The following is a 25,531-nucleotide window of genomic DNA, read 5'->3' on the forward strand; positions in this document are numbered from 1 at the left end:
CACAATAATTTGAAGACTTTTGGTCCCTAACATCCAAGTATAGCGAGCCAAGTGGCACTGGTGCACACCTTTAGTCCCAGTGCTCAGAAACAAAGCAGTGGCAGGACCTACCTGTAATTACACCTCTGGGAAGGCAAAGGCAGGAGAGGATCCATGGTGCTTGCTGGCCACTCAGTCTAACTGAAATTCTCTGTGTAGCCCTGGCTGTCCAGGCTGGCCTCAGAAATTCACCTGCCTCTGCCTCTCCCAAGTATTGAGTACTGAGATTAAAGGCGTGAGCCACCACCACCCACCTGGTTCAGCAACTTTGAGACAGGGTGTCACTTGTCCTTTCACTATCATTTTGTAGTCCAGGTTTGCCTCAGACTCAACCTGCTTCATCTCCAGAGTGATAGGATTAAAGGCCTGAACTGTCTTGCCCACCTGTGCTTCATCTGTTTTTGTTCTACATAATCAGCATTTAAACACTTGGGCTTTCAGAAGGCAACTTTGCCTTCTAGCCTAACCCATATGGAGACCAAATTTGTCATTTTCTCCTGGGTCTAAACTCTTGGCTTTTGGCATGTATCACAAAGTACACTCAGGACTTCACTCATATGTAGTGAAAATTCTGGAATTTTGGTTTCTTTAAGAACAGAAACTTAGTAGAAAATGTTTTTCTTTTAATCCCAGGTGCACAGATATGGTGTTACTTCAGACTGCTGCTAACTGATTTTTCTTGTGCTATAGCACAAGTGTGGATTTGTAACAAATAGTTTCTGGAATTGTGTGACTGTTAGAATTCTGGGAACTTTTCATAGGGTGTATGTATATATGCTAGGGCAGGGTTGGTGGTTGTTGATCTTTGGAGGGATTCTTTGCAATTTCCAAAGAAGAAAGGAGAAAAGAAATTATATTCAGCCAGGCAGTGGTGGTGCACACCTTTAATCCCAGCACTTGGGAAGCAGAGGCAGACAGATTTCTGAGTTCGAGGCCAGCCTGGTCTACAGAGTGAGTTCCAGGATACCCAGGAATACACAGAGAAACCCTGTCTTGGAAAACAAAAAAAATCATTTTATGTGAGTATACTGTTTCTGTCTCAGACACACCAGAAGAGGGCATCAGAGCCTATTACAGATGATTCTGAGCCACCATGTGGTTGCTGGGAATTGAACACTGGCTTTGGAAGAACAGCCAGTGTTCTTAGCCACAGAGCCATCTTTGTAGCCCTTAAAGCACTATTTTAAAAAAAAACACACTACCCAGCCTGGTCTACGGGTGAGTTCCAGTACAGCCAAGGCTACACAGAGAAAACCTGTCTCAGAAAACAACAAAATTAAAAAAAAAAAAAAAACACTGTGTAGTATGAATTGTGAAACACTGATTTAAAAAATTTTATATATTGAAGAATAAGTAAAACATCAGACCTCCAACATCAGGAAAACAAAAGCAGTTTTTTTGTTTTTTAGGTTTAGATTTTATGTGTATGAGTACACTGCAGCTGTACAGATAGCCCTGGCTGCTGGGAATTGAAGTCAGGAAGGCCCTGCTTGCTCTGGCGTAATACACTGTAGCTGTCTTCAGATGCACCAGAAGAGGGCGTCAGATCTCATTACGGGTGGTTGTGAGCCACCATGTGGTTGCTGGGATCCGAACTCATGACCTCTGTAAGAGCAGTCAGTGCTCTTACCCGCTGAGCCATCTCACCAGCCTGTATGTCTATTTTTCAACCTTATGTAGGTGTTTAAAGTATACTTCTACTTTCCGATCTCTCTCGGCTTTTTGTTTCAATGGTTTCTAGTTCTCTGTGCACACAATTTAGGGTAGATTTTTTTTTTTTTTTTTTTTCGAGACAGGGTTTCTCTGTGTAGCCCTGGCTGTCCTGGAACTCACTCTGTAGACCAGGCTGGCCTTGAACTCAGAAATCCTGCCTCTGCCTCCCAAGTGCTGGGGGGTACATTCTAATACATGAAGGCAAAACATGGAAGCTGCAAAGTCTGTCATTATCTCTCAGGTTTAGGTTTTCCAGAGCTTATTACTAGTTTTATTTCAGAGTTCTCAAGGAGTAAAACTTGCTCTTTATAGTGGTTTCTTTTATGTGTATGGGTGTTTTGGCTGCCTGGACGCCTAGGCATTATTTGTATGCTTGGAGACCAGAAGAAAATTCAGGTTCCATGGCAGACAATTGTAATCTTCTTCTGTAAGAGCAGCCAGTGCTCTTAAATACTGAACCATCTTCCCAGCCTGAAATTTACTTCAAACAGCTCAAATGTTTTGTCTGTTTAAAAAAAGAAAAAAAGCTGGGCAGTGGTGGCACAAGCCTTTAATCCTAGCACTTGGGAGGCAGAGGCAGGCAGATTTCTGAGTTCCAGGACAGCCAAGGCTACACAGAGAAACTCTTGTCTCAAAAAACCAATAAATAAATAAATAAATAAATAAATAAATAAATAAGAAAGAGGTTGAAATCTTCATGAATTCTTTGACAACATGAAGGGCAAGAAGTCCCTCTGACTTACAGTGGTTAATTGTATAGGTAATACAGGTTTGTGTGTAGAGCCTGTATTCAAGCCTGGACTGTGGGGGGCTGCAAAACTTGGCAAGTTCAGTTTCATCCCAGGAATCAGAATGCTGTTTTCTTAATTACTATTATTGAGGAGACCTAAGCTCAGAAAACCTGAGTGTGCAGATTTAAGGGGTTTGTCAGAAGGCAAGAACACAGTGTTTCATTATACTGGTACAATATCAAACCAAATATTTGAAGGTCTGTGATGCCCAGAACAAGTTTCATGCTTGGACACCTTGTTAGGGGGGCTTTCTTCCTTCTTTCCTCCCTCTCTCCCCTCCTTCCTTTCTAAAGCTTTGTGCCATATATTTGGGAGAATGTCTGACATACACACTCTTTGGGAGAATCTCTCTTAGTTGTAGTCCTATGTAGGCCAGACAGCCTCAACCTTCTGAGTGTTAGAATTACAGGTGTGTGCCATGACACTTGATACACAAACATTTTTTTTTAAATTAATTTTGTGCATTTGTATTTTCCAAGTTAGAACACTGTTGGCATTTTCTTAAAAACTATTTTATTGGGTTCTTATACATCTATCTCCCTTCTAACCCTTATTCCACCCTAATCCTTTTCAATCCCCAACACTAGGTGGGAGAGAAGAAAGGTTAGAGTGAAAGGGGGGAGGAGAAGTAGACCTCTATAGGCTATTTCCTGCTGATTAGGGACATCGTGTTTCTTGGGGCCAGTGATTTCTTTGTAGTCAGGCTATCTCTAACTTCTCATCAAACTTCAACAACAGGACCCAGGAGCAGCAGTAGGGAGCAGCAGCTGCCTTTGTCTTCTTCAGAGCGCCTCCCACCCCTCGGGCCTCTGGCATTTATCCCTCTCCAGAGTCCCCATAATTCCAAATGTAAACTATCTGCAGCTGTCAAAAAATCCTACCCCTCCTAGATCATCAGATAATCATAGTTAACAGCTCTGGACAAACTGAAGCATCCTCTTATTCTACACCTGGGATTTTAAAAAAACATATTTACATAACTGAGTTTTTAAAGAAATCAAAATTCTGATTTGCTCAATTTGAGCAAATAAAAGTGACAACCAGGTAGCTTTTTTGTTTGTTTGTTTTGGTTTTTTTGTTTTTGTTTTTTGAGACAGGGTTTCTCTGTATAGGCCTGGCTGTCCTGAAACTCATTCTGTACACCAGGCTGGCCTCGAACTCAGAAATCCGCCTGCCTCTGCCTCCCAAGTGCTGGGAATAAAGGCATGCGCTACCACTGAACAGCTGCTGCTTCTGCTTCTGCTTCTGCTTCTGCTTCTGCTTCTGCTGCTTCTGCTTCTGCTTCTGCTTCTGCTTCTCCTTCTCCTCCTTCCTTCTCCTTCTCAAGATTTATTTATTATTATATGTAAGTACACTGTAGCTGTCTTCAGACACTCCAGAAGAGGACGTCAGATCTCATTAGGGTGGTTGTGAGCCACCATGTGGTTGCTGGGATTTGAACTCAGGACTTCGGAAGAGCAGTCAGTGCTCTTACCTGCTGAGACATCTCGCTAGCCCTGAAATTCTTTTAATAGTATGAAATATAGTTAACAAAAGATAGTCAGGGAGATGGAGGAGACCTGGCTCCACACAGTATTGCAGTTCAGAAATTATGCTTTCCACAGACAGTGCAAGGACGATCCTTTCTTTTCAGTTCCCCATAAACAAGCATGTCCTGTTTGAGGGGTGTGCGTGTGTTTTGTTTGTATTTTCAAGACAGGGTTTCTCTGTGCAGCCCTGGCTGTCCTGGAACTCCCTCGGTAGCCCTGGCTGTCCTGGAGCCCACAGAAACCCTCTTTCCTCTGCCTCCAGAGTGCTAAGTTTTAAAATGTGTGCCTTTTTCAGGGTTGCGGGTAAGAGGGGAGAGGGGGGAAAAACATCAGGTTGGGGCGGGTGCAGAGGGAGACACCCGTGTTGTCAGACTGAATCTGGCGCTCGCTGATGATGCTAGTGGTGGCGCGCCGGAAGTGCAAGCCACAGGCTGCTCTGCTATGGCGGCTGCCTCGGCTCGCTGGAACCATGTGTGGGTCGGCACTGAGACCGGCATCCTGAAAGGTGAGTATCTGAGTTGTTTGTGGGAAAGTGCAAGGATCGCTTGTTTGTCACCCCAGCGTGACTGACGTCCTCGTCTCTTAGGGGTGAACCTTCAGCGGAAACATGCGGCGAACTTCACGCCATCGGGACAGCCGCGGCGGGAGGAGGCGGTAAATGCTCTGAGCTGGGGCACCGGCGGCGAGACCCAGGTGAGTAGCCACTGGCCAGGCCGGAGCTAAGGGATGCCGGACAGCCTTGCTCTTCTTCCATCATTCCTTTCTCTGCTGGCAGATCTTGGTCGGCTGTGCGGACAGGACCGTGAGGCACTTTAATGCGGAGGAGGGTACATTCCAGAGCCTGAGATATTGCCCAGGCGGGGAAGGCACGTTCCGAGGTCTCGCCCAGGCCGATGGGTAAGGACCACATCCTAGCCCAGGTCACATAGCGTTTGGGGCTCTCTTGGATTGAACTGAATACTTAAACACTTTAGGGGATACAGCCCCTTCTTGTCCTCGTTCATCCCTGTAACATGTATTCATCGGATAGCTACTGAAAGCATGAAGGAAAAGCAAAAGGATTTTGGATAAAACATGTGCCTTTATAAAGTTTGCATCCTAGATAGAATTTTTATCCTGGCTCCTTTATAACTTTCTGTATACATAATTTAATGCTTTTGGACATGTGTTTCATTAGGATTGGGAAAAAATATAAGATAATGGAGCTTCCAAAGTGATGGCTAGGAAGGAAGAGTCACCAAAGTTAGGAATCTGGGAGCAGCTTTTCTAGATCGATGAAGAAAGAAGGCTGCTTTGGTAGATCAACAGGTGAGCTCCAGACAGGATGTGTAGAGGATGGAGTTTTGAACTGGGTTTTGAAGTACAAGTATATAACCTCCACAGAAGAGATTCATTCTAAAAAGCAGATACTGAGCGGAGACTAAGGAGGAGTTAAAATACTAAAACGCTGCATACATAGGTCAAGTGCCATTGGGGGTTGAAGTCAAGGAAGCATCATTACATATGTAAGTTTAGCATTGTATTTGGTTGAGATTAAATGGAAAGGGCTTTTGTACTAAATTGAGATTTTATTTCACAGATTAAAATAGAGAGCATATTGGGTTTCAGTGGGAAGTGCCGTGGAGAGAGCTCTGTGCCTGTAGGAGTGAGGACAGCCAGGCAAGCAATCTAGAGCTTGAGCCTAAGTAGGCAGATGTGAGGAAGAACATAGGCACAGGTTTTCCAGAGCCTGGGAAAAGGCTTGGGCTTCTAGGGAAGAGGTTTATGTTGTTGTTTGGGTTGGGTTGTTCATGTCTGGGGGTTGTGGGGAGGGAGAGTATGTTTTGTAGTCATTTGGTATCTCATGTAGCCAGGATGGCCTTGAACTCACTATGTAGCTCAGGCTGACTTTGAATTCCTGGTTCCCTCTTTACTTTCCATACTGTTACAGGTAGGTATGTACCACAAAACCTGGCTTACACTTTATAAAATCCCAATATTCCCTCACTTGCTTGCAGCACCCTTATCACATGTGTGGATTCTGGGATCCTGAGAGTCTGGTGTGAAAATGACAAAGAGGCGTCCTCTGACCCAGTAAGGTTCACCTGTTCCGGTGGCTGAAAAGAATGGGAGCTAGGGTAGGGGTCTGATGGGGAGTTTGGTAAAGGAAAGATTAAGGGCTTTGAGACTGACTCTTCTCTGGTTGTTTTCAGCTCTTGGAACTGAAGGTGGGTCCTGGGGTGTGTAGGATGCGCCAAGATCCCACACGCACACATGTGGTTGCCACATGTGGGAAAGAGAATGCTTTGAAAGTATGGGACCTACAGGGGTCTGAGGAGCCTGTATTCAGGGCCAAAAATGTGAGTGATGAAGGGTAGGGAGATGTTATGTCTAAGGTTGGGGGAAGTGAAAGCCACTGACAGTAATCATAACCTAGATGTGCTTTGGGGGGATGAAGGACTGGTGTAAACAGGTCAGGCTTACCAAACTTTGTGCCCATATGTACCTTCTACACCAGGTGCGGAATGATTGGCTTGATCTACGGGTTCCTATTTGGGACCAAGATATACAGTTCCTCCCTGGGTCACAGAAACTTGTCACATGCACAGGGTACCACCAGGTGAGGCTCCTTTGTTTTTTTTGTTTTGTTTTGTTTTGTTTGTTTGTTTCGAGACAGGGTTTCTCTGTGTAGCCCTGGCTGTCCTGGAACTGACTCTGTAGACCAGGTTGGCCTCGAACTCAGAAATCCGCCTGCCTCTGCCTCCCAAGTGCTGGGATTAAAGGAGTTCACCACCACCACCCGGATTTGGGGCGGAGGGGGCTGCAAAACAGTTATAGTCCTTCCATGTAGTACTAACCAGGCTCATGAGATCTGACGATAGGCATCTTCTAGCTGGCATGGTCACAGAGAGAACTTTGTGGTCCTTATATAGTCTGATTTGCTTTGGGGACCCCTTTCCTGTCTCAGCTCTACTCATCTTGTGTGAGGGCTCTCAGCTAGGTATCTTTGTGGCTTATTCCATTTGAAGTTCTGAGACTCGGGCAGAGCTGTGTCACTATTGTCATTTGTATAGACCTGGACATTAAAGTCTGATATAGGTACTAGGCCTTTGCTCACAACATATGAAGAGCTCCCCATTACTCCCTCGGTAAGATTAAACTTTCCTGTTTGAAAATTCACTGCTTTCTAGCTTTTCTACCCCTCCACTGTCCTTAAGATTATGGTCTCCTGAACCCTCCCCCCAGTATTACCTCAAATAAGAAAGCATTCTTGCCAAGCATAGTAGTTTACCCCCTTTAATGCCAGCACTTGGGAAGCAGGTAGATCTCTGAGTTTGAAGCTAATCTGGTCTACAGAACAAAATCCAGGGCAAGCAGGACTATGCAGAGAGACCCTGTCTCAAAACAACAACAAAATACTAGTCTTCAAGAGAATAACGATAAATATTAGGGGCCAGTGTCGGTAAGGATTCTCTTGTGATAATGTCAGTCTTCTTCTAGGTCCGTGTCTATGATCCAGTCTCCCCCCAGCGCCGGCCGGTCCTAGAGGCCACCTATGGAGAGTACCCACTGACAGCCATGACCCTTACTCCTGAGGGCAAGTGAGTGTTAAGGGAAAGGGAAAGCGCTTTGGAATGGCTCCTGAAGTCGTACTGAGCCCCCTCTTTGGTATCCCCCTTAGTTCCGTCATCGTAGGGAACACTCATGGGCAGCTGGCAGAAATTGATTTTCGGCAAGGTGAGTGGACCATGGGTTGCTTGAGAAGGGGAGAGGGCAAAAAGGAAAGTCGGGTCACTACTTAGTCACTGAGCCCTGAGAGTGTGGCATTCACTCTTTAGGTTCAAGGTCTGACTTCACTAAAAACTCTGTAACCTTAGAGTAGTTATGTGATTCTTGTCTTTGCTTCTTTGCCTATAAAACTGAAATATCATTGGTAACTCCTGTTTCTAGGTTATTTTGAGGATTAAGTACTGAAATGTAAGTGATTTGAACAGTAACTAAATAAATATTCAATGGCTGGTTAGCTAACACTGATGTCCTACACCCTTCTCCAGGGCGTCTACTGGGCTGTCTGAAGGGGCTTGCAGGTAGTGTTCGTGGGCTGCAGTGTCACCCTTCAAAGCCCCTATTAGCCTCTTGTGGCTTGGACAGAGTCTTGAGGATACACAGGATCCGTAGTCCACGCGGGCTAGAGCATAAGGTGAGAAAGCCTAAACCTCTGGCATTCTCCAGTCTAACATCTTTTTCTGGAGCCTCTCCCCTTTCCTGTGCCCCACATAAAAAAGTTTGTGTCAGCTTGTCTGGGCTCAAAACCCCCTTTTATTTTACAGGTTTATCTCAAGTCTCAACTGAACTGTCTTCTTCTGTCAGGCCGGGATAACTGGGAGGTGAGCAACTAGCTAGGTGTGAGAATTTGTGAGCCAAAGGCATGATGGCAAGGGATTCTCTGTGGAAAAAACAGGAGGCAGCTAGAACACAGGCCAGGACTTTCTCTTTACTGTAACTTAATTTCTTTGAGGAATCCTCAAGCCTTTATAGGATATTGCCAAGGGTGAAGTCCTCCAGAACACAGGGGCATTGGTTTCTAGATCAAAGTGGGATTACTTTTCAGCCATTCTCTTTCCCTGTCCCTGACTCCTGAATGTCCTTCTTGACCATCAGGATGAGCCCCAAGAACCTCAAGAGTCCAACTTAGTGCCCCCAGAAGACACAGAGACAGATGAACTTTGGGCATCTTTGGAGGCAGCTGCCAAGCGGAAGCCCCCTGATTTGGACCAGACACAAGGTGCTCTCCAAAGAAGGAAGAAAAAGAAGCGGCCTGGATCCACCAGTCCTTGAAGCCCCTTGCTCACTTTGTTAATAAACAGCCCAACACATACTGAGATCCTTGACCTTTTGTGATGGGAGAAAGGAGACCTTGTAGGTGGGAGGGGTTCCCTCACCTGGCTGTGGGAGACCTGACGTCACAAAAGCCAGGCCCAGAGCTATGCTGGCAGGGGAGGGTGGCAGAGTCCTGCGCCTTTCGGGGCCATGGGCTGCTGTCAAGACAAGGACCATCGGACCTCGGATGATCAAGCAAGGGATGAAGTAACTGAGGAAGGCAAGGAAGGTAGGACTAGACACAAAAAACAGGTCTCAGGAATGGGAGCGGGAGGAGCCCCAAAGGGACTGCCCCAAAGTTGGGGCTTGAGAGAGCAGAAGTGAATTAAGTGGATCCTGTGGTCCTTATAGGCAACGAAGCAGACTCCCCAGGCCGCCGTAAACAAAGATCTAACGAAAGTCTTCTGATCACCGTGCTGTGGCGCAGGCTATCCATGTTCAGCCGTCGGGGGTCCTCACGGTCAGGCAAGCAGGACAATCAGATGCAGGAACGCAAACGTGAGGGAAGCCACAAGGAACCAGAAAAGGGCTGAATACAATCCTGGTGTCAGTCTTCCCCAACATCCAGAGAATAAAGTTAATATTGCGAGTCTGCTGAAAACATTTTTGCCTAGACTTCCAGCTTTACAGGCTCTGCGGCTGCAGGCTCTTTAAGGCTCCACTAACCCAGCCCTCGAGATTTGTTCTGGCTCTTTAGGGGCGGGGCCGCGGCGGCAGTCTAACCAATAGGAGAGCGGAATCGAGTTTGCATGAGTAGGGGTGTGTTCTTTCTGTCTCTGGGCTAAAAAAGAGGCGTGGCGCGGCAGCCACGTCACCGGGATAGGGGTGCGTGTAGGTGACGTGGCGGCTCCTGTTCTTTGGTCCGGCCGGCTTCCACTGCTTACAAGTCCGGCGAGGAGGCGGCAACGACCTGGGGAGATTGGCGGTGGTGATAGCGGTAGGCAACAGAAGAGGTAGGGTTTCGCTTTAGTAGGAGTCCAGCCTATGTCGGTCGGCTCAGCTCCGGGCAGCGGCTTGACGAGGGGGGGGGGAAGGGAGCCAGGGGCAAGTCCTGCTGGCGGCTCTGCGTAAGCGAATACCTCGCTGTCCAATCAGGAAAGGTCTTGTTGAGGAAAAACTTTGGCGCTGTCCAATCAGTGGCTGCAGTCTTCCAACAGGCGGAACTTTGACGGAGGTGGGACTTCCTGTTTCAAATAAACACTTAAGAGGGTTCCCCCCCAACCCCCCCCCGCCCCCCGGCCCTCCGAAGTGTGCCTACCTCTGGAGGTCGGTTGCCGTTTTCTGTGAGAGGGTGAAGGAAATCACATATACAAGAGGGCACTATTGAGACCTGGGCCAACTGCAAAGGTCTGCCTGGAAGTTGAGGGCCGCAGAACCAGGCTGTGGCTGTTTGCTCGACTTTAGGGGCCCCAGCCGGTACTCTGACAGTCAGAGCCAAGTTGGAAGGAGAATCTGAGGTTGTTCGCCTTGGGCTTGGAGGAAACTGACCGTTCTCGCCGTGTCCAGGGTTCAGGATCTGCGGGTGCCCTTGGTCTCAAAAGTCTGTCAAATACGGGAAAGGTCCTGAAGATTTGCTAGTTGAGGGGAGAATTTGGGGAAAGAGGCTGTCTGGAGAATGACATTCTCCTCTCCACAACAGTCCGAGGTTATGCGACTCGATGATCCCGCGGAAACGCTACGGATCTAAGAACACGGATCAGGGTGTCTACCTGGGTCTCTCAAAGACACAGGTTCTGTCCCCTGCAACTGCTATCAGTAGCAGCAGTGACAGCACTCCTTTGCCCACCCCGGTGGCCCTGGTCCCCTCCCCTCCCGACACCATGTCCTGCCGGGATCGGACCCAGGAGTTCTTGTCTGCCTGCAAGTCGCTACAGAGCCGTCAGGTAAGGACCGGAGTGGAAAGGCAGGCGTAAGCCCCTTTAGTTAACGGTTAGGTTTTTTTTGCTAGTTGTCTAAACTTACTTTACAACTCTTAGATAGTCTAATCTTACCGGTAGGAGAGGAGGAATTGTCTTCAGTAGAAATGAAGAATGCTTTAAGTAATTTGTCTTAAATATCACAAACGATGAGTCAGGATTTAAACCTGCATCTAATTTTCTTTCTTAGCTACAAACCACTGATAAATTTAGATTGTCTGAAGCTAACAACACTAGAGTGTCTGGTGGGTTTGTGAGGGAGCAGTGAAAAGCTGAGCATTAACAGTGAAGGGAGCTAAAGTAACTTTTTGATACTATTCAGAATGGAATCCAAACAAGTAAACCAACTCTTCATGCTGTCCGACAATGCAGTGAATTTACGCTCATGGCCAGGTGAGTTGAGAGGAGCTTGTGGTGGGTGATTCAGTGTCTTAAGTACATCTGCCTGTGATGGATTGGCTGAGTGGAATTGGTTGTGTTGGAGCTTATGGCGATAGCCTCTATTCCTGCCCTTTACCACAACCTTCTCACTGATGATCATTTGCAGGCGCATTGGGAAAGATCTCAGCAATACATTTGCCAAGCTGGAGAAGCTAACAATCTGTGAGTGTTTGGGAGGCCTTTCCTAGGTGGGACAGTGAAACATAGTACTGGGAGGTGAGGCTCATGGAGCTGCTGTTTTATTTTTTTCTATGGTGCTGGGGATTTAAACCAAGGATTTATACCTTAAGGCAAGTGTCTCTACTACTGAACTGTTATCCTAGCTCTTTGAGCCTTGCTATTACCCTCACCTGTTGCAATGTCTCATCTATCTCTGCAGTGGCAAAGCGCAAGTCCCTCTTTGATGATAAAGCAGTAGAAATTGAGGAGCTAACATACATCATCAAACAGGTGAGCTGCTAGCCATCAGGAGAGCCCAGCATTCTAATTAGATTACTTCCATCATTTTCCATCGCCATGAATCCCCAGGGTAAGTATCTAGACCCGTGTCCAAACACCTTGTTCCTCCATTGAGTCAGTAGACACTTAGGATCATCTAGCATTTATAAAGCACTGTTCTAGATGCTGGTGAAACAACTGTGAAGCAAGAATAATGTCTTCAAGGGCTCATTTTCCTTAAGAGTTACCCAGCATCAAAAGCCTTGGCTTAAAATGAGTACGTGTTAGTATAGAAAAGATTTTACAAAATGATGAATGAAACAGGAAAGATTGACCAAGGGTATGAAATCTGAGCTGTACTCAGATTATATAGAGGTAGGCTGAGGGGCTTATATGCAGAAATTCAGCCAGGTGGTGGCATGTGTCTTTAATCAGACTTCAGGAGGCAGAGGCAGGTGGATTTCTGTAGTGGTAAGAATGTTTTCGTTTTAATCCTAGGTGTAGGTAGGTGGGGTTGCTTTGGATTGTCTGCAGCACAGGACTGTAATTTGCCTTATGCTCTAGCAGAAGTGTGGTTTTGCCAGCTGCAGATAGTTTCTATGATTGGGTGATGTTTGGGATTCTAGGAATTTTTGAGAAGGTAAATAAATGTTAGGGCCATTCAAGAAGCAGGGTTTGTGGTTATTTTAAGGGGAGTTTAGTAGTCATGCTCAGAGAAGAACTAAGAAGGAAATTAGACTCACAGATTGTACCTCTTTTCCCCTCCCTTCTTTCTCCTCCCTTCTTTCTCTCCTATTTAGTTGATGGAGTGAATGGAGTGTGAATATGTTGTGGAGGTGGGTGAGGAAGACTAGGAAAAAGAAACCCACAAAGTAGCAAAAGGCCAGCTACAGATCTCTCTGAGTTTGAGGCCAATCTGGTCTACATATAGTGAAGTTCCAGGACAGACAGGGTTGCAGAGAAACTGTTACAAAAAAGCAAAGGGAAAGTTCAAGTGTCAGGTGTCACATCTCTGTAATTATGTTTCTTCCCTCTGTCCCTTCTACTTTTCCAAAAGAAAAGAAGAAGAAAAAAAGAGACTGTCTACATATATAGCCCAAGCTGGTGTTTTTGTTTGTTTTAAGACAGGGTTTCCCTATATATCCATGGCTGTCCTGGAACTCCATTTGTAGAACAGATTAGCCTCAAACCCAGAGATGTGCCTGCCTCTACTTCCTGAGTACTGGGATTAAAGGCATATGCCTACCATGCATAGCTCCATCCTGGCGTTTAATTTTTGATTCTCCTACTTCAGCATCCCAAACACAGGAATTATACCATGTATCACCATGCCTGCCCAGGATTTTTCTTTCTGCTTATTCACATATATATATCACAAATGCTTATAGTAGTATCTTTCCTGACTGTTGTTTACCTAAATGAGTGACTGGCATGAAGTTGGTTGTTTAACTGAGTGGCTAGTTGTAAAGAGCATTGTGGACTTTGATAACAAGTGTAGAATCATCTTGACTGGTCTGGAGGACCATCTTGACCTGGAATGTGGAAGGGATGAGCTAGAGGCTAAGGAGGCAGCTGATATGGCTCTCTAGTACAAATATGCTGGTCTTCCAAAGAGGTGTACTATGGTGATGTAAGAGAGTATTAGATTACTTTTGGGCTATTACTGCTTTCCACTTAAGAACTATCCCAGTGCATTCTGAAGAAACTGAAGTGGCTTTGTCACTCATTTGGATTGTGATCTTGTGTGAACAAACTTCTGAGTTGTCATTGTCTTATCAGGCAGATCTTGTGAGGTTCTTTTGTTTGCTTCTGTCATTTGATGACACTGGCTTTCTCAAGGCCAAGACTACTGGATTGGTTGATCCAAGCTGGTTTGGGTGAAATGATATTTGAATTGTGTTTGAATAGTGAGGAAAAGCATTTCATCTGAAGATTTTTCTGGGAGTGCATTCCAAAGAGTGGGAATGTCACTTAGAAAGTAGACATAGACAAAGAAAAGGTTTCAAGTGTGGACAGTGTACAACAGGTTATGAAAGCACAGGAGAGCAGGACACTGTACAAGTACACAGTGGCCAGATAAGTCCTGTGGAAAGCAGCTTAGGCATTGAGGTTCTATTCTAAATTATGTGATAAGCTCTTGATTTTTTAAGCAGAGCGATGACAATACCCTGATTCTGGTTTTGAAGATTATACTGGGCACTATTCAGGCAGCAGATCTTTGGGAGGAAGACTAGAAAGAGGTTTACAAAGCCGGGCGATGGTGGCGCAGGCCTTTAATCTCAGCACTTGGGAGGCAGAGGCAGGCTGATTTCTGAGTTTGAGGCCTGCCTGGTCTACAGAGTGAGTTCCAGGACAGCCAGGGCTATACAGAGAAACCCTGTCTCAAAAGAGGCTAACGAGGGTCTTGGAGGTTTTTTTGAGAGTAGAAAAGGTGGTTAAGGGTACACAAGGTAGAAATGGATATGGTATGGATATGTACTGGACAAAACCAAAAATGGTTATGAGGAAAAGGGGAATTCTGAGTTGTGGGTTTTTTTTTTTTGTTTGTTTGTTTTTGAACTATATAGACCGGGCTGGCCCTGAACTCATAGATTCTATTGGTTTTTCAAGACAGTTTTTCTCTGTATAGCCCTGGCTGTCCTGGAACTCACTCTGTAGACCAGGCTGGCCTTGAACTCAGAAATCCACCTGTCTCTGCCTCTCTGAGCCAGGTCTACAGAGTGAGTTCCAGGACAGCCAGGGCTATACAGAAAAACCCTGTCTCGAAAAACTGGGAAAAAAAAAAAAGAGTTAAAAGTAGAAGAGTTTTTTAATGCAAGAAGCTTAAATAGTAAACAGAAAGCAGTTAATGGGCTTTGGTTGGTTGGTTGGGTTGGTTGTTTGGGTGGATGCAAGGAAGAAAACCCAGGGCCTGTATTTGCTGTCCTACACCCTCCAGACCTTTTACTATATTTGATGCAGTACTGAGTATACAGTAAGCACTTAGATTATCAGGAGATTGTATCTGTCCAGTCAGTATCATAGATTAGATTTTATGTAGCATGTAGGTACTAAGGAGATGGTGAGAGGTTAGAAGCATTCATCTTGAGTTTCTGTGTGCGAAATACTACTTTTCTTAAGCTAGAACCCAAGGGAAGGAGCTATTGTGGCAAACAAACCCAGAAGTGCATTTGGGTCAAACTCCAGGAAGGTAGACCTGTCATCAGTGAAAGTGAGTCCAGGGGTCTGGAGGGGAGGAGGGGGGTTCAGTCTACTTAGAAATTCTTGCCAGGCATGCTTTTAATCCCAGCACTTGGGAGGCAGAGGCAGGCGGATTTCTGAGTTCAAGGCCAGCCTGGTCTACAGAGCGAGTTCCAGGACAGCCAGGGCTATACAGAGAAACTCTGTCTTGAAAAACCAAAAGAAAAAAAAAGTCTCTAGAAATGATTAGATATCTTAAGTATATTTTTCATACTCACTATTTAAAATTTTTTGTTATGTTTGTGTTTTCATGGGTGGTGGCTGAGTATCATGGCATGCATGTGGAGTTGTGGGTCCCTGGGACAGAATTGAGGTTTTAAGCCATGGGAATAAGCTGCTTTATCTGCTGAGCCATCTTGCTGGTCCCTCCCCCCTCCCCTTTTCTTTTCTTTTCTCTCTCTTTTTTTTTTCTTTTTAAGGATTTATTTATTTTATGTGTATGAGTATACTGTAGCTGTACAGATGGCCATGAGCCATCATGTGTGTGGCTGCTGGGAATTGAACTCAGGACCTCTGCCTCAGGACCCTGCTTGCTCCGGCCCAGCTCACTCCAGCGTAATTCACTGTAGCTGTCTTCAGACGAGCCAGAAGAGGGCATCTCAGATCTCCATACCGGTGGTTGTGAGCCACTATATGGTTGCTGGGATCCGAACTCATGACCTTTGGAAGAGCAGTCAGTGCTCTTACCCGCTGAGCTATCTCGCCAGCTCCCCCGCCCCTTAAAAAAAAAAAAAAAGTTTTATTTATAATGTATAAAGGATTCTGTCTGCATGTATGCTTGAAGGCCAGAAGAGGGCACCAGATCTCATTATAAATAGTTATGAGCCACCATGTGGTTGTTGGGATCTCAGGACCTCTGGAAGAGCAGACAGTGCTCTTAACCTCTGAGCCATCACTCCAGTTCTCATACTTACTATTTCTTTTCTCGGTGTGTGTGTTTTAAAGATTTATTTATTTTAATGTATATGAGTATGATGTCACTGTCTTCAGACACACTAGAAGAGGGTGTTGGATCTCATTACAGATGTGGTTGTGGGATTTGAACTCAGGACCTCTGGAAGAGCAGTCAGTGCTCTTAACTACTGAGCCATCTCTCTAGCCCCTTTTCTCACTATTCTTGATGCCTTGCATTCTGGAACTTTCCTGGGTCATAGTATATCAAGACATATTTTCTTTGCCCTCATGGGGAGAACAGAATGCAGGTGACACATAGGCTGTGATAGGAAGTCACTGTGTATTTGAAGAAATAAGTCATAGCTAATCTTTTGCAATATTAGAAATTCTCTGTAAAAATTTGCTTCTTTGATGCATCTAGGAAACTAGAGTTGATTTTGCCTTTTCCAGAGTAATCTTCAGGTACTCTGTCAGCATGTTGTAGGAACAGAAGTTTTGCCTTTGAAAAGGGTTCTGTGGCCTCATAGGGTAAAGTAGAGCAGAAAGGTGGAGGGCAGCCAAGTCATTCATTTATAAATGGTGAAACCCCAAGTTCCTTTTTCTGACTCTCTGCAAGGAATGAACAGAGCCTAAAAGGTCCAATGTCTTCTGACCTGAGGACGCTTATGCCATTAGGGGGTTTTCTCTTGTCTTCCCTGCCAGAGACGGCCATAGATGGGATCAATGACTGAAGACTCCCTGCCTAAAACTCTTCTTCTGCTCTCTTACCAGGACATCAATAGCCTCAACAAACAAATTGCTCAGCTTCAAGATTTTGTGAGGGCCAAGGGCAGCCAGAGTGGCCGGCATCTGCAAACCCATTCTAACACCATTGTGGTCTCACTGCAGGTAGGACCTTGGGCTGGAGTGGGGAGGGGAGAAATAACAGAGAGTCTCTTCTTTGACCCAGTTGTCCTTGCCTTTTAGTCGAAACTGGCTTCCATGTCCAATGACTTCAAATCTGTTTTAGAAGTGAGGACTGAAGTAAGTGAGATCTGTAGGTGGGTAGGAATCTTGCATGGGGTCAACATACCCACTTTCCAGGGACTCAGGATCATTCCATTTCTCCCCAACATCAGAATCTGAAACAGCAGAGGAACCGTCGGGAGCAGTTCTCCAGGGCACCAGTGTCGGCCCTGCCTCTGGCCCCCAATAACCTTGGTAAGTCAGAGGTACTAACTATGGGAAGCCTAGGAGCTAAGTTCTTATGGCTTTGGTGGCATCCTCTAAACTTTAGAGTGTAAACACGGGAGTGGAGTAGGAGAATGGAGCGGCCAGAATGGTGCTGTGCATTATCTCAGAAGACAAACCTGGTTTTGAAATTTTATGATCTATACTTAATCCCTGTGTCTTCTCATGGGGGTAAACACAGACATATCAGAAAAATGACAAGTGTCTGACTTTTTGTTCTTAGTCACATTCTTTCGTTTAATTTTCACAATTAGCCTTTGGAAAAGCAACTATTGTTAAGTCCATTTTACAGATGAGGAAACTGAGATTCAGATCAAATAATCTATTCAGAGCTGGATTTAAATTTAGTGGGTTTTGAATGTGTTTTTATTTTTAAAGCCAGGGTCTCATGTAGCTTGTGCTAGCCTCTAGCTTGTTGTTAGATTCTCATGTAGCTTGGGCTAGCCTCTAGCTTGTTGTTAGCTGAGGACTGAGCTACCTCCACCTCCCTATTGCTAGTATAACAGGCATGTGCCACCATGCTCTGCTTGAACTGTGCTCACACATGCTCGCTCACTCGCTCTGTGTGTGTGTGTGTGTGTGTGTGTGTGTGTGTGTGTGTGTGTGTGACAGAGAGACAGACAGTGACAACCAGGGTGTCTCTATGTTGTCTTGGCTGGCAGATCAGATTGGCCTCAGACTCATTAAAGGTATGTGCTACCATACCAAGCCCTGAACCTGCTTTTAACCATTAAAAAATTGTGCCATGTTTTATTTTTCTTCCCAGGAGGTGGTCCCATAATTTTGGGAGCAGAGTCCCAAGCCTCCAGGGAAGTGGCAATCAACATGATGGACCCTAGAACGAGTCAGCAGCTTCAGCTCATTGATGAGCAGGTACCCAGGCTCTGAAATCCGGAGAATCAGTTTATTGTCTTCTGTGTTCCCCAGAGCGTTTGGCATGAATGTGTCATGGTGAAAAGGCCTTGAGAACCCAGGCCCTAGTTCATGGTGCTTTCTTCTTCTGAAGGATTCCTACATCCAGAGTCGGGCAGACACCGTGCAGAACATTGAGTCTACAATCGTTGAGCTGGGCTCCATTTTTCAGCAGTTGGCACACATGGTTAAAGAACAGGAGGAAACGATTCAGAGGTGAGACACACTCACCCTATACAGTGCAGCCTTCTCTTCTCCATGGATTGATATCCTGAAGTGCCCAGGGACAACTTGTCCTTTGGAAGAGTAGAGTGAATTCTGCCCACCCACTAGTCCTAATTCACCTGTTTCTACTTTTCAGTAAGAATTTATTGAGGGGGTGGTGTGGTGATGCATGCATACCCTTGATCCCAGCACTCTGGAGACAAAAAAAGGTAGATCTCTGTAAGTTTGAGGCCAGCCTGGTCTACATAGTGAGTTCAAGGACAGCCAGGGAGGCTACGTAGAAATCCTTTTTAAAAAAAGAAAAAGAAAATGCCTACAATACATAAAGGCTTAGGATCTGTCTTCAGAATCATAAACAACTGGTAGGGACAGCCAGCTGGCTCACTGGGTAAGGGCATTTTCTGCACAAGCCTAGTTACAGGAGCTTGATTGCTGCAAACAGATAAAAGTGAAAGAGTCCAGTGCCACAGTGTTGTCTTCTGGCCACCACACTTATGCCTCCCACCCAATGATGATGATGATAATGATGATGTAAAAAGCATCAGCGGAGCCGGGCGGTGGTGGCGCACGCCTTTAATCCCAGCACTTGGGAGGCAGAGGCAGGCGGATCTCTGAGTTCGAGGCCAGCCTGGTCTACAGAGTGAGTTCCAGGACAGCCAGGGCTAAACAGAGAAACCCTGTCTCAAAAAAAAAAAAAAAAAAAAAAAAAAAAAAAAAAAAATATATAAAAAAAAAGCATCAGCGGAGGAGGAGGCAGTGTGCTGACCCTAACATACAGCTACTCTCACACAAAGGCGGTGGTGGTGCACGCCTTCGCTCCCAGTACTTGGGAGGCAGAGGCAGGCACATTTCTGAGTTTGAAAATAAAAAAATGAAAAAAAATACTTAAAGAAAAATATATAGCTACTCTCAAGCATTGTTTGAGTCTAGGAGTTCAAGGCCAGCTTTGCCAGTATAATTAGCTCTTTTTCAAACACTTTTTTTTGTTGTTGTTGGTTTTTTCAAGACAGGGTTTCTCTGTGTAGCCCTGGCTGTCCTGAAACTCACTCTGTAGACCAGGCTGGCCTCGAACTCAGAAATCCACCTGCCTCTGCCTCCCAAGTGCTGGGGTTAAGGATGTGCCCTACCACTGCCCAGCTCCCACAACCATTTTTAATCCTTGTTCCAGGGGATCCAATGCAGGCATCAGGCATTTTAAAAGTTGATTTAAAATGTCAGCAACAAGGCCAGCCTAGTCTACCTAGTGAATTCCAGGACAGCCAGGGCTACACAGAGAAACCCTGTCTCGAAAGAAAAAAAAGCAGCAGAAAATGTCAGTGTTGTTCGTGATGTAGCAGCCTGAGAAATATGTAGAGCCTGAGGGATTTGGGTGCTCCACTCAGGAAGGGGTCTCAGGACAAGTTAGACGGAAACAAAAGCTGAGTTTAGTAAGCAGAAAGACAGTGAACCTGAGAAGGGGAGTTACAATTCTTACAAAGTTGGTCTGGTCATTATGTCGAAAATTCCTGAGGTGTCAGCCAGCTAGACATGTATATCAGATTGGGATGCAGGAGAGTGAGTTTGTTTGTTTGGTTTGGTTTTTCAAGACAGGGTTTCTCTGTATAGTCCTGGCTGTCCTGGAACTCACTCTGTAGACCAGGCTGGCCTGGAACTCAGAAATCCGCCTGCCTATGCCTCCAAAGTACTGGGATTAAAGGCGTGCACCACCACAGCCTGGTCTACAGAGTGAGTTCCAGGACAGCCAGGGCTATACAGAGAAACCCTATCTCGAAAAACAAAACACATACACACACATACACACACAAAGTTTCATTTATATTATATATGTGAGTACACTATCACTACCTTCAGACACACCAGTAGAGGACATCTGATCTCATTACAGATGGTTGTGAGCCATCATTTGGTTGTTGGAAATTGAACTCAGGACATCTGCAAATGCAGCCAGTGCTCTTAACCACTGAACCCATCTCTCTAGCCATTTTTTTTTTTTTTTTAAATATAGGGTTTTTCTGTGTAGCCCTGGCTGTCCTGGAACTCTCTCTGTAGAACAGACTGGCCTTGAACTCATGACACTTTTTTAACTAAAAAGGGTCTGGTTTTTTTTTTCCCACCAGGTATGGTGGCATATACCTTTAACTCCAGAATTTGAAGATAAGTTATCTCTATGTGTTCCAAGCCAGCCAGGCATAGTGAGTTCCAGGTCAGCCAGGGCTACACAGTAGGACCTTATCTCAGAAAAATAAAAAATGAAAACCACCCAGCAGAATTAGTGTTGCCTGCAGGTTTATTCAGGTGCACAAGTAACACAGCAACTGTGGATCCCAGGGATCTAAGTCAGATCCTTAGACAAGTACCCTACCAGCTGTGCCATCTTCCCCAGCTCCTCTATAATCTTATATACCAGGTTGCATTTATAAGAGGTTTATCTATTTTTGTTAAGCAAAGCTATTTATAATCGACATAATGAGCTTTATTCATTGTGAGATAACAAATGTACTCACAGGGCTGGAGAGATGGCTCAGTGGTTAAGAGCACTGACTGTTCTTCTAGAGGTCTTGAGTTCAATTCCCAACAACCACATGGTGGCTCACAACCACCTATAATGGAATCCAATGCATTCTTCTGGTGTGTCTGAAGACAGTGACAGTGTACTCAGATATACTAAATAACTAATTCTTTAAAAAACAAACAAAACAAAATGCATTCACACTAAAAAAGTATACTGAAGGACTGGGCATGGTGGATTATGACTTTAATCCCAAGCACTCAAAGGTGGACCTCTGAGTTTGAGACCAGCCTGGTCTTGGTGATAAGTCCCAAGACCCATAGCTACACAGAAAACCAGTCTCAAAAAAATAAAACAAGATAATTATGGCCAAAAGCTATGAACCTGATACTTTGTCCTCTCCAGCGTAGAAAAAAAAAAAGAATCAGAGTTGAGGCTTCTGAATTTAAGATGCTGAGGTGAAGCAGGTCTTCAGGGACCTTAAGCTTAACAGCCTTGCCCAGCTCTTCCTCCAGTTCTAGCCAGAGTGCTAGGCCCCACATAGGCCATACTCAGCTCCTAGAGGGGCTCTATGTCACAGATTTCCATTTGCAAAAGTCAAGGTGTGTTTCATTGTGCAGTACTTACTGATAGGACTGTCTTAAATTTGTCATTAGATGATTTTGCCATTTACAGAATATAGTTATGTGAGCTCAAATAACTTTTATGTCAGTAGGCAGTACAATCCTAGTGGATTGTCATACTTTTATATGTACACCATGGTGTCTGAAACATCTTGTGACATAGGACAGTACTTGGGTTTTAAATTCTTTTCAAGGCATGTGTGTGTTGTGTTGTGTTGTATGAGCATGTGTAGATCAGAGGAAGGATCAGATGTCCTCTTTTTATTCTATTTTTTCTTTTTTAAAAAAAGAATTTATATATATGTGTATGTGTATATATATATGTGTGTGTGTGTATATATATGTATTTTTAAATTTTTTTTTGAGACAGGGTTTCTATGTGTAGCCCTGGAACTTACTCTATAGACCAGACTAGCCTTAAACTCAGATCAGCCTTCCTCTGTCTCCACCTCCTAAGGGCTGGGATTAAAGGCATGTGCCTGCATATCTGACTACTTTATTCTCAGTGAGGTAGGGTCTCTCCCCCTTAGTCTAAAACTTGTTTTTTTTTTTTTTTTCAACCAGCAAAACCCAGCTCTTTCCTACTTTCTTTTTCTTTTTTAAAGATTTATTTATTTTACATATGTGAGTATACTATTGCTATCTTCTGACATACTAGAAGAGGGCATTGGATCCCCATTACAGATGGTTGTGAGCCACCCATGTGGTTGCTGGGATTTGAACTGAGAACCTCTGAAAGAGCAGTCAGTGCTCTTACCTGCTGAGCCATCTCTCCAGCCCTTTCCTACTTTCTATGCTTACCTGCTGCTCTCTGGTTATGAGCACAGTTAAGACTGTGGCCAGCTTGCAGTGCGGGTGCTGGAATTCAAATTTAGGTCCTCTTGATTGCCAAGCAAGCACTTTCCTACTGAGCTATCTACCCAGCTACAATATTTGGGTTTTAGGATTGCATATGTAGATTGGCTGAAGGTTTTGTTTGCCTTAGTAAGTTTTCAAAATTGTCCTTCCTCTGAGTTGTTCCCCCAAGATAATGTTCTCTGGATATAAGGGTTGTATTATCCTTTGAGTTCCTGTCTTATATTAAGATTTTCCCAACCAGGATTTTCTGACTAATGGTTTTAACTCCATCCCTCCACATATAATACATGTTCATTACTGAAAAAACAAAACAAAATAGGAAATATTAATGAGTAAAACTTACAGCATTTGGGGTGCTCATATAGATTGGGGGTTCATTTAACTCACTGAAAATTGAAACCTCATAAAAGGTGGTATGGTTTATATCAATTATCTCATTTTTCAGATGTGGAAGATTGGTTAAATAATTTAATCATAAGCTAATAACTGGCAGAATGTTTTTTTAAAGATTTATTTATTTTATGAGTACACTGTAGCTATATAGAAAGTTGTCAGCCTTCATGTCGTTGTTGGGAATTGAATTTAGGACCTCTACTCACTCTGGTTGGCCCTGCCTACTCAGGGCCCAAGATTGATTGATTGATTGATTTATTATAAATAAGTACACTGTTGATGTCTTCAGACATACCAGAAGAGGGCATCAGATCTCATTACAGGTGGTTGTGAGCCACTATGTGGTTGCTGGGATTTGAACTCAGGACCTTTGGGAGAGCACTCAAGTGTTCTTACCCGCTGAGCCATCTCACCAGCCCCAGAATGTTTTTTTTTTTTTAAGATTGATTTAGGGCTGGAGAGATGGCTTAGCGGTTAAGAGCACCGACTGCTCTTCTGAAGGTCGTGAGTTCAGATCCCAGCAACCACATGGTGGCTCACAACCATCTATAATGATATCTGATGCTCTCTTCTGGGGTGTCTGAAGAAAGCTACAGTGTACTTACATATAATAAATAAATCTTTTAAAAAAATTAAAAAAAAATATTTAATGTATTATGAGTACACTGTAGCTGTCTTCAGACACTCCACAAGAGGGTATAGGTTCCCATTACAGATGGTTTTGAGCCACTATGTGGTTGCTGAGAGTTGAACTCAGGACCTCTAGAAGAGCAGTCAGTGTTCTTAACCTCTGAGCCATCTCTCCAGCCCCTGGCAGAATGTTTTAAAGCTAGAGTCAAGCATGATCTATACCCTCAAAAAACTTGTGTATGTATCTTTCTGTATTTGTGTGTGTGTGTGTGTGTGTGTGTGTGTGTGTGTGTGTGTATACACACATATACACAAGAGTTCACATAGTATGAAACACTTTTTACTTCCACAAATTGTGATCACCTTTCCATATCAATAAGTGGATGTCTTCAGTCTTCTTTTCAACCTAGTATCCTTCCGTTTTATCTGGCTGTCTCCAGGATCGACGAGAATGTGCTTGGAGCCCAGCTGGATGTCGAGGCGGCCCATTCAGAGATCCTCAAGTACTTCCAGTCAGTTACCTCCAATCGGTGGCTCATGGTCAAAATCTTCCTCATCCTCATTGTCTTCTTCATCATCTTTGTGGTCTTCCTTGCCTGAACCCTCGTCCCTCATTCTGAGCCACTCCATGGAGGACTTGGGACCCTCCTGGGAGGGCAGGTGGCTACCATTGCCACTGAGCCTGTGCAAGGTGGTTGGGAGAAAGGCCATTTCCTTGGGACTGCTAAGAATGGCCAGTGTCCCTGACTCCCACCCTGTCTCTGGCCACTCTGTCCTACCCTCAGGCCCATCAAACACACTGGTTCTGGATTTGGACTCTGCTGTGAAGTGGCTAGAAGCCAGCTAGGGGCCAGTGGGGAAGGTTGTCTCCCATGAGATTTTTATATACCGATACCAGCCTCCCCAAAGGTAACTGGCAGCAAGAGGAGAGAATGCCCTTCCTTGCCTTCTTGAGAGTGAGGCAAGGAAGTAAAACTATCCCAGGGACCAACTTTATCATCTGGGTCAGCTAGAGCCTGACTGCCGCCTTCTCCTCACCATGTGAGGTGAGGGGACTCTGAGCCCTACAGTTGCCTGCACAAACCTGACTTTGGCTACTGGTGACTCTCAATCTGCCAAAACATGCTGCAGCCTGTTTCCTCCCAATTACAGCAAGACTGTCAGCCTCACTAGTGATGTTGTCATTTCTGGGTGGGATCGTCATGGGCTTCAGCAGCAAGCAAACCACTGCTCAATACCAGAACCAAAGGGGTTAAGTTGGTGGCTCTGATGGGCCCTCACTGTTAGGCAGGGTAACTTTAGAGCTCTGTACCCACAACTCTCTCCTAGAAGCCAGTAGCCAAGTACAACAGTACTTCATTAGAATTTCCCTTTGAACTGAAGCTAAGTGGGTTCATAACTGGGTGGCAACTTCCAGGACTGTACCAAACAGTTTGAGCCCATTTTGTATCTTCAAATCACTTGGTCCTGATTTTTGACCTGAGTGAAGCAAGAGCTCTGCTGCTGGGAGAAGTGAATTTGTGCCCAGCTCCAATTTGTACCCAGCTTTTTGGTACCTTCTAAGATCCTCAGCAAAACCACTGCAAAATGGAGGCGACCCAACTAACACAGACCCTCAGGGGAATTAATGAGTTGTTTTGTCCTTCCTGATCAGTATTAAAGTCATGCTCCATGCCTACCAGTGCCCCATCTGCTTCCCCCTCCCACAGCAGCATCTGGGTCCAAATAATCTGAGGTTATAATAGTGCTAGCCACACCAAAAGTTTCCTAGAAGAGCTCTTGGTTTTGCCATTTAAAAGTTTCAGTCAGCACTTGGTAGTTAGAAACAGGTGGATCTCCTGAGTTTGAGGCCAACTTGGTCTCCAAGTTTCAGGACAGCCAAAAAAAAAACCCTGTTTCAAAAAAAAAAAAAAAACAACAACAACAAAAAGAACCTACTAGCACCTTTCCCTACCTACCTCGCTGACCTGGGTCTACCAATTAGGCTTCAGTATGATGGCTAGGGCCTTGAGTTAAGATCAAGGGTCACAAGATCCCTGATTTTGTTTTGAGACCGTCTCACTGCAGCGTTTGCTATTCTCTCAGTACTGGCTATGTAGACAAAAGTATTGATACTGAGACTTAAAGCTTTTCTTTTTTTTTTTTTTTTTTTTTTTTTTTTTTGAGGGTCTCTCTATAGCTCTGGCTGTCCTAGAAATTTCTATAGGGCCCAGACTGGTCTTAAATTTCAAAGATCAGACTGCACCTGCCTTCCAACGCTGGGTTTAAAGACCTGCACGCCACTACACCC

General features: G+C 44.8%; 2 protein-coding genes and 1 long non-coding RNA gene across 6 annotated transcripts; 2 read left to right on the plus strand and 1 right to left on the minus strand.

Moving 5' to 3' along the window:
• Window positions 1-4,468: 4,468 nt before the first annotated feature.
• Wdr74 (WD repeat domain 74) lies at window positions 4,469-8,934 on the plus strand. Its single transcript, XM_031389580.1, has 11 exons — window positions 4,469-4,577; window positions 4,659-4,765; window positions 4,848-4,969; window positions 6,070-6,145; window positions 6,265-6,411; window positions 6,570-6,671; window positions 7,553-7,653; window positions 7,734-7,789; window positions 8,107-8,252; window positions 8,383-8,439; window positions 8,714-8,934. Exons 1-11 carry the CDS (start codon window positions 4,514-4,516, stop codon window positions 8,888-8,890), a joined length of 1,155 nt encoding a protein of 384 aa, XP_031245440.1. The 5' UTR covers window positions 4,469-4,513; the 3' UTR covers window positions 8,891-8,934.
• On the minus strand, window positions 8,358-10,682 carry LOC116103514. Its single transcript, XR_004123490.1, has 2 exons — window positions 10,191-10,682; window positions 8,358-10,116 (listed from the first exon to the last, which is right to left on the minus strand). It is a non-coding gene; the product is annotated as an uncharacterized LOC116103514 (long non-coding RNA).
• Window positions 9,720-24,410, plus strand: Stx5 (syntaxin 5). Of its 4 annotated transcripts, XM_031389584.1 has the most exons (12): window positions 9,720-9,885; window positions 10,028-10,106; window positions 10,572-10,815; window positions 11,171-11,241; window positions 11,396-11,451; window positions 11,669-11,739; window positions 16,633-16,749; window positions 16,828-16,884; window positions 16,980-17,061; window positions 17,858-17,964; window positions 18,098-18,219; window positions 23,682-24,410. In XM_031389584.1, exons 3-12 carry the CDS (start codon window positions 10,591-10,593, stop codon window positions 23,839-23,841), a joined length of 1,068 nt encoding a protein of 355 aa, XP_031245444.1. In that variant the 5' UTR covers window positions 9,720-9,885; window positions 10,028-10,106; window positions 10,572-10,590; the 3' UTR covers window positions 23,842-24,410. The 4 variants fall into 4 exon arrangements, with proteins under 4 accessions (XP_031245444.1, XP_031245445.1, XP_031245443.1 ...); XM_031389585.1 differs by lacking the exon at window positions 10,028-10,106 and having other exon boundaries at window positions 9,720-9,869; XM_031389583.1 differs by lacking the exon at window positions 10,028-10,106 and having other exon boundaries at window positions 9,721-9,885.
• Window positions 24,411-25,531: the final 1,121 nt, after the last annotated feature.

This window comes from Mastomys coucha, unplaced genomic scaffold, assembly GCF_008632895.1.
Source record: "Mastomys coucha isolate ucsf_1 unplaced genomic scaffold, UCSF_Mcou_1 pScaffold21, whole genome shotgun sequence".
Taxonomy (NCBI): Eukaryota; Metazoa; Chordata; class Mammalia; order Rodentia; family Muridae; genus Mastomys; species Mastomys coucha.